The sequence below is a fragment of the Saccostrea cucullata genome, unplaced genomic scaffold (genome assembly GCF_032062105.1).
Source record: "Saccostrea cucullata isolate Sc308-1 unplaced genomic scaffold, CSIRO_AGI_Scuc_v1 ctg1178, whole genome shotgun sequence".
Lineage (NCBI taxonomy): Eukaryota > Metazoa > Mollusca > Bivalvia > Ostreida > Ostreidae > Saccostrea > Saccostrea cuccullata.
The window spans coordinates 47,826-66,322 of record NW_026925933.1 but is presented as its reverse complement, the minus strand read 5'-3'; the positions used below and the strand labels follow the sequence as shown (position 1 = coordinate 66,322).

At 36.0% G+C, this 18,497-nt stretch overlaps 1 protein-coding gene across 1 annotated transcript in view; it reads right to left on the bottom strand.

Annotated features, from left to right (window-relative positions):
- Positions 1 to 1,010: 1,010 nt before the first annotated feature.
- LOC134270102 (cytoplasmic dynein 2 heavy chain 1-like) overlaps positions 1,011 to 18,497 on the bottom strand; it is a 36,699-nt gene continuing 19,212 nt past the window's right edge. The window contains 37 exon segments of the mRNA XM_062752276.1: positions 1,011 to 1,324; positions 1,641 to 1,839; positions 2,211 to 2,410; positions 2,663 to 2,878; positions 3,165 to 3,386; positions 3,588 to 3,778; positions 4,012 to 4,090; positions 4,270 to 4,425; positions 4,603 to 4,713; positions 4,825 to 4,950; positions 5,093 to 5,256; positions 5,571 to 5,775; positions 6,064 to 6,174; positions 6,356 to 6,511; positions 6,714 to 6,857; positions 7,067 to 7,201; positions 7,323 to 7,442; positions 7,827 to 7,990; positions 8,221 to 8,344; positions 8,546 to 8,644; positions 9,561 to 9,581; positions 10,132 to 10,383; positions 10,714 to 10,927; positions 11,510 to 11,631; positions 11,790 to 11,913; positions 12,030 to 12,304; positions 12,632 to 12,991; positions 12,993 to 13,025; positions 13,313 to 13,455; positions 13,634 to 13,856; positions 14,241 to 14,473; positions 14,667 to 14,816; positions 15,033 to 15,303; positions 15,581 to 15,725; positions 16,028 to 16,179; positions 16,567 to 16,813; positions 17,318 to 17,478. Coding sequence (XP_062608260.1) covers positions 1,166 to 1,324; positions 1,641 to 1,839; positions 2,211 to 2,410; positions 2,663 to 2,878; positions 3,165 to 3,386; positions 3,588 to 3,778; positions 4,012 to 4,090; positions 4,270 to 4,425; positions 4,603 to 4,713; positions 4,825 to 4,950; positions 5,093 to 5,256; positions 5,571 to 5,775; positions 6,064 to 6,174; positions 6,356 to 6,511; positions 6,714 to 6,857; positions 7,067 to 7,201; positions 7,323 to 7,442; positions 7,827 to 7,990; positions 8,221 to 8,344; positions 8,546 to 8,644; positions 9,561 to 9,581; positions 10,132 to 10,383; positions 10,714 to 10,927; positions 11,510 to 11,631; positions 11,790 to 11,913; positions 12,030 to 12,304; positions 12,632 to 12,991; positions 12,993 to 13,025; positions 13,313 to 13,455; positions 13,634 to 13,856; positions 14,241 to 14,473; positions 14,667 to 14,816; positions 15,033 to 15,303; positions 15,581 to 15,725; positions 16,028 to 16,179; positions 16,567 to 16,813; positions 17,318 to 17,478 — 6,207 coding nt within the window. The 3' untranslated portion in view covers positions 1,011 to 1,165.

Here is an 18,497-nt window from a genome sequence, read left to right as displayed (position 1 = left end):
TTTATTCATACATATAAATTTTGTATGCATAAGCATGAGCAGGCAGTCTCTATTTTTGCTCAACAAAAAGAGATTGGCATATACGTCATATTTAAATGTGCATGTTGTTGATGTTAAAAAGCTAGAATGTTGACATTTCCAAAAAATTATCTTGAAAAATAAACAAGATATGCTTCATATGTTTGTGTTGTACTGTTGATATGTACTTGAAGGGATATGGCTGGTAGCTATGCTAGTAAAATATATTACCGGTATATAAATTCTTGTAATGCAGGATTTTCTTCCCCAATCACTTATGACAAACCTAAATCAGGGCATATAACTTGGAAAAACATAGTTGTGTTTAAGAGGTAGGTAACTATAATGCTGTCATCTCATCTCAAATTTGCCTACTTGCAATGAGGACTGAATAAAACATGGCAAAATTTTTCAGGCTTACCCTGTCATCAGCAACTATTGGTGCATTTGAAAGATACTGGGCAAAACTGGAAGAAACCAAGTAATGTAAAATTGACTTTTGGATTATGGCATCCCTTCCCACCAAGATGAATATTCAAATGATGAGTTAACCAAAAATAGCCACAATTTTACATAAGTAAATTTGTTCTTGCACACATCCCTACACTATATATCAACATATTTTTACGACAAACCCTGTTTTTACATTGTAGGGGAGTATTGATTACTTCATTTCATTGGAAAATTACAACCATCTACTATATGTATTGTTGAACGATTACACTCTTTAGTTTACACAGTTCTCAGAATAAATTTATTTCCATCTGTTTTTAAAACATTTCATACAAAATATTTAAAGTATCAGTATTGGTATTTAAGTCCTTACTATAGGAAAGGGTTTTTCTTCTTTCTTCATGAATGTTTTTTCTAAATTATATAATTAATCCTGAAATATTAACAACAAACACAAAAAAATTCCAAAAAATCTATCATCACAATACAATAGCAGTTCATATTTATTAATAATACAAAATAAATTATCACAGAAAAGATGGACGGATAGTAAACGTCTATTTAAGTCCGTTAACAATTTAGTACAACCTTAATTTGTTTTAAAAATTGTAATCTCTCAAAAACTTCAGTCACAAAGTAGTCTTAATTTCTGCAGTCAAAATTGACAAAGGAGCCACATGGGCCATTAAATAGTCTAAGTGCTCTTTAGGAAGAGGGCGGCACCACACTGTAGCCACAGTCCTTGGTTACCACCACACGGGACATCCATACGAGTTACGATGTGGTCCCTCTCACTGCTGGTGTACACAGGGATGGAAATCACATCATCTAGGCCATAGGGATCGGGTGCATCCTTAAATAATATTTTGTAATGTTTTGTATTATTCTAAGAAATGTGGATTATATTTTTTGAAGTTAATTTTAATACTGGTAATTTTGGAATTGAAAATAATTCATACTACAAAAAGACTCCAATGTAAATTCTTTTAAACATATGAACAAATCTGCATAGTAAGTTCTGAAAAATTATAGTATTTTACAAATCTTTTCATTCAGGTTATGCCATTAAAAATATATACAGTGTCAATCTTAAGATAAAACAACCACAGAACTGATTCTAGCCTTAGGGTAAATGTTAGAAGAAAAAAATCACATGATAGGGAACTTACTTTTGGTATCCAGGCCACATGACACGGGGGGATTGCTGACACACTGGGGGAGTCCCTCTGGTTCTCTGAGAGTCTGGATCCATCAAAACTGCAGCCCTCCAGCTGTAGTCCCCCTATCTTCACCTGGGTCTTAGCCCCCTGTACCCCTCCCCTCCAGCTGACAGCAAACTTCAGACTGTCCATAGAACAACCCACCTCTCTAAAATGGAAAGTTCATCATAGTTAGCTTACTGGCATATATTAGAGGACCTCAAATAATTCATTCAAAATATTGTGGAATCATTTTAATTTGTTGTGGTCAATGTTCATATCCAAGAAAAATTTTATTGGTTCAAAAGCACATAATTTCCTGGGTTATTCTTATACAGGAGATTCAATGAATAAATATGCAGAGAAAAGAATTGTTTGTGGGGATGTAAATTCATGGATAAAAGTGACCAACAAAATCCGTGAACTTTGGTCCCCTATGAACATTACTGATTCCACAGTTACTTATTCTAAGATAATTGGGTTGAATAATGCTTCAATTATTAAATTTCTCATCCTCAGTACAAAAGGAGTACACAGTACCTAGCTGTCTGCTGTCTGAGAGCATTGAGGAAAGTGTCTGGGTGGAACAGTTCAGACAGGTCTAGTGTGTCCCTCAATAAGGTTCCATGGTCAGCCTTGTCCACCCAGGTCTGTATGGCTGTTGCTCTACTGACCAGTCCCCTCAGGTACTGCATGGGGTCCTCAGGGCCATCCCACTTAGACTGCCAGTTCAGGGGGGTCTAAGGAACAAAGAAATATACATGTACACACAGTAAAATAAAATATCTGGGAAGGAGAAATTTCTTTTAGTTTCCATTCATTCAGAACATTTTTGTAACAAATTCAGTAGATTGCATCATGATAATAAACAAGATTCATGGATTTATTGTATTTTTATCAAAATGTAAATACCGGTAAGCTTTTTTTTTTGTATTTTTTGGCTCACTTTTTTGACTTTCTAACAAAAAGTTTTAGATGAAGTCTATTATTACCTCCTGATTCAGAAGAGCTGCTGCTAGGTCTTGCACCTCCTTGGTAAGTAACATGGTTCCTCTGATAATCTTACTGAGAGCGGCCAGCGATTGGTGGATACTCTGGACCAGCTTGATGGCATTATACTGCTCCAGTTTGATAAAAGAGATGATGGGAGCCTCCTGGCCTGTTTTATCACTAGGAGGTTTGATTTTGGAGTTGATCAGCTGAGAGCCCTATAAAATGGAAAAACAGAGGTTTTTTAACTATATTATTTAAACTGATGCTGGCATCAAACTATCAGTATAAATTTTGTAAACTGTTGCATCTTTTGGTATACATAGCAATATGAAGAAATACTCCACTTTAGGCTACATGCAAGTAAAATGAAATGTCAGGAAAAATTGAAGAATTTGAATTTTTCACACAATTTTGCATTTTTAAAAATATTTTTTTGTAAAATAAAAAATTATTTAAATTGTGAACTTTGATAGATCACAAATTATATGAGATAAAACTTACTTGATTAAGCTTCTTCCACAAGTTAAGCACAGGTCCAAGTTCTGTGGCCCAGATTTCTTTATCAAACTTGTTGGCCTTGGCATCTGCCCTCTGCAATACCTTGAGTTGACCTATGACCTGTCCACTTATTATTCTTTGTGCTGACCTCTCAATGTTTTCTGGCAAGCCAAAGTATGAAGGTTTGTCAAATTCTGGAAGCTCATCAATGGCCTCAATATAATCCTGAAAGTCAATAAATAAAATCTTTGTACATTCTTTTTTAAATTCCTTATTGACAATAACACACCTATTATTGACTTGGTCACATTTAAGGTAAAATGTTATTGTTAATTATCAATTATAACTCTGTAAGACTGATCCTTGCTTACAACAGATATTGAAATGAACATTAAAATACTTTTTAACCAATATAGCTCAGCCTACCCTAAAATTAGTAGATGTTGGCAACTTCAAAGGTCCTAATCGCTTATTTCTGCCTTGAGCCAACATGTTAGCATCAAAGTACTGCTTAAGGTATGACACCATAACTCGTAGATCAAATGGATTATCCACTCTACCACCATAGATAGCAAACTCGTATAGACCATGAACAAACTTCCATTCCTGGTCATTTCCTGAAGGACAAAAAAAAAATCAAAACAATAAAATAAAATGAGATAAAACTATCTGAAAAAAAATGTCTGTGATACACTTCTCCAAAATTAATTTATATCAACTGATATGAACATCTCTCCATTAAAGCTTAAAACCAGAGAAAGTACAGATCAACCAAGAGCAGACAACTTCACAATTCTAATTTGAAAGTGTTCAAATGTCACGCAATAAGTACTTGACAAGAAAAAGTTACCTGTTTTAATTAGTCTGTCAATAATGTCTGCACCAGCCCTCAAATCTGACAGTGAGAACTCATAAAACTTTGTCCAACCCTTTAAAAATAAGTTGTTTCAAATTACTTTTGTCTAACAATTATCAAGTTTCAAACACTGAAAATGGACTGCAGTGTTCTGCACAAATTGTGCTTTACGATTATGAAATTATAATTTTTATAAATTTTTATCCAATAAATCCTCTATTATGGTATGTAGTGCATGCAAAATGCAGTTACCTGTGGGATGTACATTCTGCGTTCCTGTACCACAGCATGGAACCAGGCCAGGGCAAACAGAGCCTGGGCCCTCAGGACACTGCCGGTCTTACTGATGTACTCAGGGCTCCAGGACTCATAGGTTCTCATCAAGTTTCTCTTTACTCCGGGGGGAGCCTAGTCATGTACAAAAGAAGGATCAATTTTACACTCTCAAATAATTTTTTTTCCAAAAGATAATGGTCTAGGTTGAATTAAATTTTAATGTGGAAAAAATTATTCCTTTGAAAGATATTGTCTTCATGTTTGTTGCAAAACATATACCGATAGCATTTACTTTTCATATTTTCATACCTCATAAGTGATTTTCAAGCTGCTCTGTAGGAGAATTGTGGGGAATTTAGGATGCACTTCTGCAGTCATCCAGAGTCTGAAATCTTCATGTGGCTTCAGTGTGTTAATTTCCTAAAAGCAAGAATTTAGTTACTTTAAATTGACAGAATAAACATGGAAAAATCTTAACATTAGTCTAAAAATTCCAAAAATACTTTCAAGGAAAGAGGTAATAAGGGATACCTTTTCAAGCTGAGGAAGCCAGGCTGTCACAAGATGGAGGTTCTTCAGACACAGCCATTCTCCATTCTGAGCACATTCCCTCAACAACTGCATAGCGATGTCAGATTGACCTTGACCCATAGCAACCTGCAAAAAAAATTGTTCTACTGAGAGAGAGAGAGAGAGAGAGAGAGAGAGAGAGACCAATTATGTTCATAAAATTCAATTAAAACATTTTTCACTCATGGTCAAGGTAAAACAACACTGGAAATTGAATTCAGTTACAAACCTGGTGGTATTTGTCGCCACCTATAGTCTGAGCAGCCAAGTCCTGTAACTCTTGTGAGGGGTCAGCGCCAGGGGAGATAATGATCAGAATAGGCTCTGATGGCAAAGTCTCTGTCTCCAGGAGCCGCTTGAGATTCACAGAAGGGGGAGAAAGCTCCTTCATTCCTAGAATATTTCAACAACTATTTTATGACCAGTAATGTAAACTAAATTGTAGGCTAAAACTGTTTAGTCAAAGGGAGATAAAAGATAGGGAAAGTAATAACTGGATGAAAACAGAAGATTTATAATAGTGGATATCTAAGTCTGCAAACTAATGCAACCTCAGTAACTTTTTGCTTGATTTACCTTAAGGCATTCACATGAGAACTATGTTCAAGATCTTCATCAAATCGTAACTGTAGAAAGCATGGTGCAGGAACTGGTAAATTGCTTATTCTTTATATGGTAGTGTGTACCTAACTCACAAAGACACTTACCTAAAGCCTTGCAGGCAAACAGTCCCATGGCGGTCTGTAGCCTGTCTGGTCTGACTGCCTGGACTACCAGTAACTGCTGGAATAGAGTGACCCGCTTCTCGATCACCGAGGGGAACTCCTTCTCACACTCGTTACTGCGGGAGAAGTTAGACCACAGAGACCCATCATCAAAGTTCAGCACCTGGTACAACTTAGGGAAATTGTTCTGTAACAAATATTTACATTTTGTTTAAAAATGAGAACTTTTGTGTTTTGAGAATCACCCTTCCCCCTTAAATTGAGGTCAGAAAATTAAACTTGACCAGTTGCTTTCATTCTGGACAAATTTGTTTAAGAAACTAATTCAAGAGAGAGAAAAAAATTCTAATGCTTCACCTTCTAGTGAATAGAAAAAAGAGGCTTGCTCAACACAGCCAAAATTTCTGTTGGAGGGATAAAGAATTTTGGTGAATGCTTGTGAACATTCACTCAGTTGAACAGGCCTCTGGTTTACCTTGAGATTGGTGACAGCAGTGTGCCTCTCCTGATCCACCCAGGAGGGTAATCCCCGGCCCCCCTCCGACTTCACATCAGACACCAGGATTCCTGTGAAACCCTCCCATTCCTGTCAAACAGTCAACATAAAATTAACAGTTCTTTGATCAAACAGTATAGTCAAGATCAGATCATGCAACAGTTCTTTGAAATATTTGGAATCTCGTGTTTTGAAAAATATTTCTGAGACACAATTTTTTTTAGAGCCTTCTCATTTCAAAAACTGCATGCTTATCAGTAAGTTTACATACATTTTCATCAAACATCTCTGGTTTCATTCCATGCACCATGTGGAGGGCAAACATGAGTCGGTCTGCTTTGAACAGTGAGCGACAGACGTATTCATACACCAGGTTCTGTAGTCTTTGAGTGAGGGCTCGAATTCTATGGTCAGTTCCACTACCGTCCTGTAAAAATTTGTCAAAATCTTTTTTTCTTTTCTGAATTCCGATTTTACTTACGGGGTTGACACCAAGTTAACAAATGTCAAAACTAGGAAATGTCCTATTTTTCCAGACAAAATTATAATCTGAAAATGCTTCTGTAAATGCTATTTTTGAAATGTCAAAAGCAAACAAAAAATTGATTTGACGATAAATAAAGTTCTACCTGTTTGGTCTTGAGAGCTTTCTGGAAGATTCTAAGAAAGGCAGCCAGACTGAACCTGTACATGTTGTTGATTTTAGCCAAGTCGCTGATGACAAAGTACATCCTACTACCACTCTCTGCTAGAGGCAGGTAAGTGTTTCTCTCCTATAATTAAATGCCAACAAAATATATTACAGGAAGAATTGATATCAGTAATACACGAAGAAATTTGTTTCACTTGATTTCTTCAAAGGAAATTCACATGAAAAAGACACGAAATGGGCACATGTATATTCCAGATGTATTTTACTGGAAAAGAACACAAAAGTGAAATTTATGTGAAAAATTGTATGCGACTCTTTCCCTGTACTAACCTGGTCCAGTGAAGCTTGTAGCCGTACAGATTCTGTCAGGGACTCGGTAATCGTAATACTGCTGGCCTTGGTCTTATTCAGAGAGTCCAGCAACTCCTTGTTTTCTAGAATGTTTCCCTTGGCATTGGCCAATTCCTAAAAACAAAGAAATATTGCACTAGTGGGACATAATAACTCAATGCATAAAAAAATCTAGATTTTTAAATAATGTATTATACAGACTCAAGAAAATCAATTGTTTTTGAAATGTATTTACTTCTAGCAAGGATTCCTCCATTTTGGCCAGCTGAATTTTTAGATCCTCCTCTGTCTTCAATAACTCAGTCTTCCTAACTTCCAGTTCTGGCTTCTCATTTTGTATAGTGGCTGCTAGCAGCTACAAAAGGAGGAAAAGGATTTGATTTCCTCAGTCATACATCACAAGCATAATGCATACAGCCTTTTGTACAAGTAATATCATTAATTTTTTTTTAATACATTATTACATCAAACATCATATTTTACTCATAAAGGAAGGAAAACCTGAAAAAAATTAAAAGATAAATAGAAAACACAAATGCAGTTGAACCCTGTTATCTTGAACACCAATATCTCAAATACTAGGCTTTGGCAAAGTGGTTTTGGAAGACCCAACTACTTTTAGCTTCAATATTTCTAATCCTCCAGTATCACAAAGTTTTTTCTCAGTCCCATCAAGTTCAAGATAACGAGGTTTGACTGTTGACATATTTTCTGTACTAAATTTAGAATGTTTCCCCACCTGTCCTGTGAGCCCTGCCCTGGTGGTGGTGAAATTGACCTCTGTAATGATGGAGAACGCATCTGGAGGGATTTCAGGGTTGGGATTTCTGGTGGTCAGGAAAAGTCGGAATTCCTCATTGTAATCAATCGTCTTCTCCCCAATCTGAACAACATACCTGGGACCTATAACACATTTGTTAACAGAAATCAAAACCCTGTGTACACAAGACTTTTTCACTCAGTCCTGTTAATCTTTCGAAAAAAATATATCGTTACAAAAAAAAATTAAGTGACCAAATGAGGTATTGAAAGAATTGAATTGGTATTGAATGTCTACATACAAAAGAGGTACATGTATTTGAATGATAGCTAGACAATAATATCCGCATGTTTGGTGAACTTTGGCTTCTGACCTTGAGCTGTAAGGTCACCACGTAACAACGGATACAAGATCGGTTCCACACCATCCACCTCCTGTATGATCAAAGTTTTTCCGAATCTGACTGCAAGCTCGAGAGATGTTGTAAAGTTGGCATCCTGTCAGAAAAATATAAATTCCAGGTTTCAAATATGTCTTGATGAATCAACATTTGATTCAAGTTATCAAATCTGCAAACCTCAGAATTTTTTTCTAATGATTTGAATATTTTAGCCTTAATTTTCACTGATTTTTCCACAGTTGTTATTACAGTATTAAAGTGTGTAGATTAATTAGGCTTAAAGAATATTCATGCTGACCTGTTGATTGATGACTTCCAATCGGTTCTCCTTGAGGTGAGTTTTCAACCAATCAGTGGCTCTGGAGGAGGGGTCAATTAGGAATGGCCTCAATGTACTCTGAAATATTCAGTAAAAAAACATAGTTGTAAAGAGGGAATATTGTTATCTAATAAATAAAATGCCTTTTTTATTGGTTAATGCAGGAATAATTCAGAATCCTGTATTAACATATAAAGACATTTTATTGTTCATAATAATACTAGTACTGGGTATTTATGTCCTTATATATAATAATTCATGTTTTAATTAAACAAAATTCAAGTACATTATGTCATTCAAAAATATAAATTAATAAAAATACATAATATGTTAGTTATTCATCACTATTTAACTTAACACTAAAATAAACATTACAATTTCTTCAGTCAGGTTATTAAATAATTTTAATGACAAAGTCTATCCCTTCAAAAGTTCAATAAAAAAAAAATTATGTGTAATATAAGCACACATTTAAACAATTTTACCATCACCTGTGATATGAATGTGCATTCATCAATTTAATTACAATGTGAATTATGTGGCAATTAAGGCAAACATTTTCCTCAAATTTGGAGCAAAAATCAAATTAAAATTTAAGTGAAAAATAAAGATACATGTACATCATAACTGTAGTCATTTCAGATGATTTTGTTTATAATAATATATCTTCGTGAAACACAGCATACTGACAAAGGCAAATTCCTCAGATGGCCAATGACCTTGACCTTATGTAAATCTATAACCTTGACCTTCAGTAAATGAATACATTCATTTATATTCTTTGTAGATATAGATACACAGGTAGGACCAAAAGAAAGTTAAGGTTGCAGATGTACAGATTTAAATAAACAAAATCCTGATTTTTGATTTTGCACAAGCTACAGAATAAAATTAAGAGTGCTAGAATTAGAAGCGAGTGTGTAAAACTCATGGACTTGAAAAGTGAGGTGAAAAAAGAAAAAAAAATCCACACACACAGGAGTTTCCATCTTACCCCTGCTGGTATATCATTGATCTGGCGTTCATATTGAATAAGTCAAAAGTTAATGTGCATGCATCAAAGAAAACATACATTATTATTTCCAAACCATTTCCTAGCTAAATTACACAATCCCTACATGTTATATAAAGGTATATATATTAAACTAGCTAAAATAAGATATAAGTAATTAATAAGAAAAGGAAACTAGGATCTACATGCATATATGATTTTGGTTTCACTGTTAGCTGATTTTACCATTGATGGCTGAAGACACTAAATTATGATAAAATATATGATATACACATCATGCCTAAATTATCTATTAAATATATAGCATGCTTTTATTAACACTGTCTAAACATTTACATTTTATATTTATAATTCTAAAGAGCAATTTAGACTTTTTTCCCATTCCTAGCTAATTACAAATATTACATTATATATACAATAAAAATCATGCTGTTATATAAAAGCTGCATTGCTGATAGATTCATCATGCAGATAATGTACCATTATTTAAATATGTAAATAAGTTTATATTTAGCATTTTTACTACTGGTCGGACATACACAAGGAAATTTACCTGAAGAATGACTAAGGCATTTTCCATGGACAGTTCATCGGAGGGTAAACCCTCTGCTTTCCAGATTAACTGTTCACTCTCGGTACTGAGGAATCGACGACAGTCAAAATTCTGTATCCCCAGAGCCTCCGACCAGCTGTTCAGGAAGTTCCTTCGGGCATCCTCGGGGGCCTGGGCTAGGTAAGTGATAAAGGCCGAGGCCAGCAGGGCTCTCTTTGGGAGTTCCTTCAACTCGTCAGACAGTTCTCCCACCTTAAAGAGAAGAAATTAATATCTCATTTGATAAACATGTTTCTGGATATAAAATGAAATGTTTAATTCAGAATAACTGATACCAGTGTATCTGATAATAATAAATTATATCTGAAAATCCTTTGAATTTGTTTAAATATTATAATCCTCATTAAAGTAATGACCTCATATACCGGATGAAAAGAAAAATATCCCACTTTGAAGAAAGCTTTATTACAAATGCAATACATGTACAATTAACCCCCCTCCCCCATCCCCATTAAAATTCAATATGAGGGAGAATCTGGCTCTCTTACTTCCTCCCTCCTAACAAATCTGCCTATATCTGACCTGTCTGCTCCATCTCTCATATTCCCCTTCCAGTTTTGTCACTAGGGTCTCTGCCGCCTGGATCGTCTCATTCTCCTTGTCCAGCTTAATCTTCAGTTCAGCTGCCTCTTTGGTTAAGGTCTCAAACCTGTTTCTAAGGGAGGCAACTTTTGCATCAACTTCATCTAAAGCTCTCTTCAGCTTATCCATTCTGCCTTCTGCTTTCTTGAGGTTTCTGTAAAAATAATGAACGAAGAATAAAATCATATTACCAAATAAGAAAATGTATCCATAAACTTTACCATGCTTTATTGGTTATGGAATACTCATTGAACTAGTGTTATTTACATATGAGCATATACTTTTAATGTTAGAATTACTCTGATTTCTCAGGTGCTAGTGTTCATGTTCATATATAGGCAACATTTGCCCTCAGCCTGCATCTTACTCAGGTAACCAACTTGCTACATACTTCTCATCAGGTGCTAATGAACATGGAGATACATAGATAAGCCTACTTGTCCTCAGCCTACATTTATATTCATTTCACAGAGTAATGCAGTTTTTTAATATTGTTTTTATGTTGATGTATTCCATTTCCATTTAAAGTACTTTGTATATTTATTCTTAGTTTGTTACATGAGCCCTAAAGGCAAACATAGTGTTTGAATAGATTTAGTTATAATTCAACTTCGTATCCTGTTATTTTTGAGAATAAACTTTCTGTTTTGAAGAATTCTTGAAGATGGCACTTACACAAAAGAGAGATAAAGACTGACAAAGAAGGTTATAAATTTATGAATCTTGATAAGAATACCTGATGAGCTCATTCTGTTCATTTTCCAGAGGTTCAATCTTTTCCAGTACATATGAGAATTGTACATTTGCTTTCACCCATGCCGCAAGAGGCTCAGCTGCCACGGAGGCTCTCTTAGCAACCTATCAAACAAAATATGACCAACTCAGATTAAATTCTAAACTGATGCAAGATATTGAAATATTATACAGCTTTTGAGGTTTTGTGATCATTCAGAGAAAGATAGAAAAAATATTTTCTTTTTTATTGAGTTTTATATTATGAAATTGGATCAATTTACCGCAGGTTCGAACGAGTCTTTGCTTTTCTTGATCAGGGCCTCTACTCCCTTCCTGATCTCTGGCGTGATTTTTCTGGCGTCAAATGTCTGAATTTCTTCCTTCACTCCTCTCTTTGCCAGAAAACTATCATAAGAGAAACATTTTTCATTATAAAGCCAAAAACCAAAATTGTTCTGGTTAAAAACATTAATGAACATGTGCCATCAATTTAAAAGATATGTAAATTAAGAAGCACAGACCTCTTCATGCTGACCCAGGAGGTGTCAAAGATCCCCATGAGCCTGAGCACCCCCTCCAGGATGTCCCTGATGGTATCGGGAGGGGCCCTGAGGGAGCGGATCTCAGACAGGGACTCAGTTTTGATGTTCCCTACCGCTGCCTTGGCCGCCTTCACTAGCGGCTCCACCTCGGCCAGTTCTCTGTCGATCGCCTTCTTCCTCGTCTGGAGGACCTTGTCTTCCTCCGCCGCCTGTCTCTTTAGTTCTTCCATCTCATTCTTCTGATCACTAGCATTCTTCAAAATAAAAATTTTTTTTTTTATTTTTACAGTGGAATTAGGCTTACTTGGATATTGTGTATTTTGAAATCTTGCTTCATATAATGTAAAATTCAAGTATGTTTTAGTAATTCAATTGTTTAGAGTGTTCTCTAATCCGAATGCTGTCTAATATGGGCAATTTTTATGGAACCAGTGGTGCCCAGTTTAAACAAGTTCTACTGTATTTACAAATGAGACAAAATTATGTAACAGACTTTACAATCAATTCTATCAGTTTCTTACTGAACAAAAATAAAAACTCAAATCATTAAAGAACAGAACTCGAATATGGCTATTCTTTACCTGCATGCTGATGGTGATTTCCCTCAGAGCTGTGTCTGCCTCAGCCTGTTTCTCTGCTAACAACACACTCTGCTCCCCAGCTTTTCTCTTCAGTTCATCCACCAACTGTTTGGCCTCATTCAGTTTGGACACACCAGCCTGTAAGTGGTGCTGTCGTTTTTCCACCCCCGCCTTCTTGTTACTGTACACCGTCTGGTACGTGTTGAGGAAGGCGATGTATCGGCGTGGAGTGGCCCCCATGTTGGCCTGGACACAGGACTCGTGGACGTGGAGGAAGGATTTGAGGAGCTCCTCTCCCCCTGACAGTTTCCTTTGGTGCCTCTTCTTCTCCCCAATACTGGCTCCCTCTATTTATTTATCTTTCTTTAGGTTTGGTTAGCAGCATGAAGGGTACCTAACAAAGAGAATGGCATACTAGATACAAACTAAAAATACACTTTAGCAAACACTGTTTATAGTCTATAGATATAATGCATTTTTACAATGAAATATCAGTTATGGCACTTCAGAGCATGGTTAATGACAAGTCATCTAGCAACTGATGAAACATTCAACAAATACTTTCTTCTTCACTGTAAACTTTCCATATTTTGATATTCACAATACTGCATCTTAATCTGTAAGGAACAAGGATGACAAACATGGTATAACTGCAGATGTGAAATGTGTTAATATAATTACCTTGATCATTGAGTCTCTACTCCAGGATTCCATCCACTGAACAGCACACTCTTTGTACAGGGCTGGGTTACTCTCACAATTCAGGGTGAAGGAATTGTTACTGCAGTCCATAATCAGAGCTATGTGCAGATTGGTCTTGATTCCTAAAAGCAAATTTTATAGAGATCTCTCAATATATATAAGTGATATCTTCAACTCTCAACTCACACATCAACACACTGAGAGGTAAACTCAATGACAGTTAATATTATAATTTTTATCTCAAAACATATTGGACAGTCTACCACCAACATTTTTCAGTTAAAAAAAAAAATGACTTACTTGTGGCATAGAAGTTGATGAGTGTCCCCCTGAAGCCTGCCTCTGAGGCCATGTCCCTGAGAGGTGACAGGAGGGGCTCTAACTCCTCCGGGGAGTACAGCCCGGGCACCTCCCCCGAGGACAGGAGACTGTTGATCATCTCCAGGAACTGGGGCTCCACAAACTGGTGGTCCTCTAGAAGAAGCACCACCTGCTCTCCCTCTATACCGGCAAGCTGCATCACCTACAGGGGCAAAGAAGGGTCTTACACAAATAGACTAACACACATGGTTAATTAAGTTCATTTTAATCAAAAGATACAGTGAAATCACTCATTTTTGTTGTTTTTGAGGCATGGAAAGACCCAAAAATTTATCACCACCAAGAAATGCATTACTACTAAACATTTCCAACCAGGAAATTAAATTCCCAAAGACTAATATTTTTTCTGAAACCTTGACAATTTGACCCCACAAAAATATGTGATTTTGACCTTGACAACATTTGAAATTAATAAAATTATTGTTTGCATCAAATACATGTTTCAAATTTGACAATATTCAGCTAAACTAATTCCAGCAAAACAAAATGATGAAGTTTGCTGTTTTTCTTTAAGGTCTATACTTACAGTTTTCAGATCATTTTTGAACTGCTTCATTCCATAGGAACGGGAGACCTTTGGAGAGAACAGATGCATCTGGTGCATGTGAGCCACCAGGAGAACTGCAGTCCTCCTCCCCACACCACTCCTCCCCGCTAACAGCAGGGATCCCCCAGGGAGGGTCAGGACCCTGTCCACTCGGGCAATGTTATCCAGAACTTCTCGGAAAAGAAGGATGTCCAAGTCTCTGTTTTCTCGACCTGTTCAGGAAAATTCAATCAAAAGAATTATTATCTACAGTTCTTCAAATATCTTTATATACACCACCTTCTTTTCCAAAGGTGTATAAATTTATAGATATATTAACTGAAGGAGATATTTATGAACACTTTTTCACCGTTTTTGCACAATGTCAATTTTTGGAGGACATTGGTAAAGAATCAAACAACATACTGTATAGTTTGAGTCCTCTCTCTATCACCGCTGTCAGGTCATCACTGTTGAGTTTCCCCAGGGGTTTTCCTGTTGGGGGTAGAGGGGCACCTGCTGCCACAGCAGGTCCTCCATCCTCATGGCGAGCCCCCCAAGTCACAAAGTAGTCAGCTAAAATAAGATAAAACTTTTATTTTCTTTTCAATGTAAATGAATTGTTTAAACATAAAAAATCTTTAAGTGGACAAAGATCACATACAATAATTCATATTGTTTTTCACTCTATAGTGATATACAGTATGTTTTCTATACACACTCTAGAAATATTTATAGATATAGATTGCTTCCTTATTTCTCTGTTTACCTGATAAAAAAAATATGCCTTACTGTCTAAGTTGTCAAATATGTTAGCTGACCAGTCAGCTCTGACAGTAGACATCAGAATGCTGTCAAACTTATTCTGGCCGTCTGATCCGACGACTCGATCTCGGAACAGGCGCCGAGCCTCGTACGCCCAGATCTCAAGGACGTGATCACTCGAGCCCTCCTTGGCCCCGGCATTGAGATCGTATCTCAGTAAACTCAGGCACCAGTCAGTCAAGTCCCGGGGGGTAAACAGATAGTGACTGTAGTCATCCACTGTGAACCTTGACCTCAACTAAAGAGAAAAGAAAAGAAATTATGATGATGATTTTTAATGCTTCAGTTTCATGGGAATAAATTCTTTATTCTAGTTACATTCTATCATTTAATTGTATGCATATCTTTTCATGTTCATGGATCAATTTTTCTTGCAACATTTACATGTAATAAATGCATTAATAATCTCATATTTGAGGTTTGCACTGTAAATTTTAGTTTCTGTCAATTGTAACACACAAAATTAACCATCTGGTTCAGTTGAACTGTTTTATACAAGCTAGACAATACATTACCTGGTCATACAGTTGTACCATGGATCCAGCTAAGGCATACACTTTGGCAGGATTGCCCCACACTGGGTGGCGTCCGAGTTGTCTGTTCAGTATGGGGGTCAGGTAGGCTCCATAGATAGCCTGGAGCTGCTCTTTGTCTGGGTAGCTACGAAAAGCAAATATTTTAAAGCATACTTCATACATTGACGGCCTATCCTATCTGCTTGACGAAATTATTTATTTCCTTTCTTTATTATTTCATATTTGTGAAAATACTTTCCGATACATCTGATGTTATAACAATGATACACATTAAACTTTATAAAATCACACCTAGCACCTGACTTTTACACTTTCATTATATGTTCAGCTATTTTTATTAAGTTAATTTTTTTTGGTACTTTTATGGGAAAAAAAATCCACCACAAGTCACATTTCTAAACTGTATGTAAATCTACCAATCCTTACCCAATACAGCAGATTCTGACAATGGAGGTGAAACGAGTGGTCAGTTTATGTCGACCCAGGCCTGTCCCCGCATTCATACTGGCCACAATCTGTACTCCCTCCAGCCCCACCCACTCCAAGTTGTGGTCATAGAAACCATTGTATGTTATGACCTAAAAACAAAGACTACATGTATTTTGAATGCTCATGGGAATAAAATTGACATTTTAAATCATGATCTATTGATCAACAAAATTACTGTCACTTGACACTAAATTTTGATTTTCAGTGGAATTTAATGCATAAAAATTTGTGCTTTATACAGCAAAACTCGTTTAGTATGAACACAGATATAGCGAATTCACGGTTATAACGAAGTTGTTTTGGATCCTATGCTATATAAATTTAACGTATTTCTTATATGGATATAACGAATAACGGATATAGCGAAGTAACTTCATAGGTCCCGTGACTTCATTATAACCGAGTTTTATTGAATATCCAAACCATAAAATGACACCAGAATAAATCGGATGATATTTCAGATAATAACTCTATACCTGTTGGAGGAAAGCCACTAGCTGACATGTCCCCCACTTGTCTGGTTTAGGCAGGTTGAGATCCTTTAGGTACAGAACCAGGCGTTCACAGTCCTTGGGTCGGTACACTCGCCCTGTGTTCGTGTTCAGCACCATACAGCTCTGGCTCAGCTTCTGTAGAACGTGTGTGGGGTTGGTCTGGGCACTGCAGTGAACCACAGCAACCTGGGTAGACCTCAGCTGCTCAAAGCAATGCTTCAGCAACATCCTGGAAGAAAGAAAATCAATTATTTTACATGTGGAAAGACATCATTTTACTTGCAAAAAGTAATTGTAATTTTCCCCTTTCTCTTCTCTATCAACACTTATTTTCTGTACATAAAGAAAACAGAGTGTGCTTAAATTTCAAGCAGCTGCAATGAGTAGTTGCTAAGAAAACTGGGATGAAAATCTGTTAAAGACAGACACAGCTACACTGACCCACCCTTACAGACAAACACACATGTTAAATGGTATACCTTCCCTCTCCTTTGGAGGGGGGTATAAAAAGTTTTTAAAAATTTAAAAAATGTTCAGAGGCCTGCTCAAAGCTGATCAACAGTAAAAGCAGCAAGTACAAAAGCTTCCTACTCTTTCTGTCCATAGGAAAAAACAAAACTCTGGCTAAGCGTTTTAACAAATTTGCTTGCTCAATACTTGTTGTTTCTGTAGCAAAAATAACTTCCAGCTCAGAAAAATTGATTTCATCTATGTGTTTTGTCTGAGTACCTACCCCTTTCCACATCCCTCAGGTCCCACCAGAATGAAGGGCTGTTTGTTGTCAGCCTGTAGCCAGGGGGCGAAGTAATCTAGACCCCTCTGTACATCCCCCGTCCTCACCACTGGGAGAGACCCCCCAGAAGTGAAGTTATCAGCACTCAGGTCTCGAACAGCCTGCAAAGTTCAGCAAAATCATTAACAATTATATATCTGATATTCATTTGTATAATGTGTTAAATTACTCAAAATATTATTTTTCAGCAATGATACAAATAATATAATGATTGACAATTGCAAAATGAGTGTTTGGATTTAAGTTTTTTTATAGTGTAAATTTCAGTATGTCAAAATAGAACTGTCTCTACAAAAATTCTGTCTAAACTGACCCAATTAAGCACTACATTTTCCTAAAACCTAAACTATAAAATACAATTAACTGCAATCTTACTAAAAATATGGAACAATATAAAATACTTTGAAAACAATGCATGCAGACAGATCGTCTTTCCCTCTTTAACAAATAATCCTGTAACTTATTCTTCTACTTTGTTATGTTTACATAAATGAAATGCAGATAAATGTCATAAAAAATGCAGTTGAGAAAAGAAGTTTGAAGCAAAATCTCTTCTAACCATTATGCTTAGGTGTTGACACCAAAGGAGTGCAAAAGCAATGCATTCTAAATTGGGTTCAAGTACTTTAAAGCAGGTAAGAATTGATTCTGGCTGTGTTCACAGATTTATTATAACCATATTTTACTGAACTTCACCGCATCTTTTTCTTTTAATTAAAATTTGTAAACTAGGGAAAGTCATGTTTTGATTTTTAAGTGAATACTTTTGATTCTTAAATATATACATGGTATTAATTATCGCATAATTTCACTAGAAGCATCAATCATGAAATAAAAAAAACTGGGTTTTTTTTTTATGGTATTGAAATTTATGTAAAATCTTTTGATCAATCGTCTATTTGCTAATCAATATTCTCGCAATTCGATATTGAAGAGCCCATTCACGGTCATGATAAGTAATCATGGAAAATAAGGAATCTACAGTAAATGCATGGACATTGAACTGTTCAGTGATGAATTCTTGCATTAAACTGTCTGCATACTTGACTCGACATGAACATTTAGAATACATTCTGAACTAAACAAACAGTGCATACCCCATCTACAAAAATTTCTATCT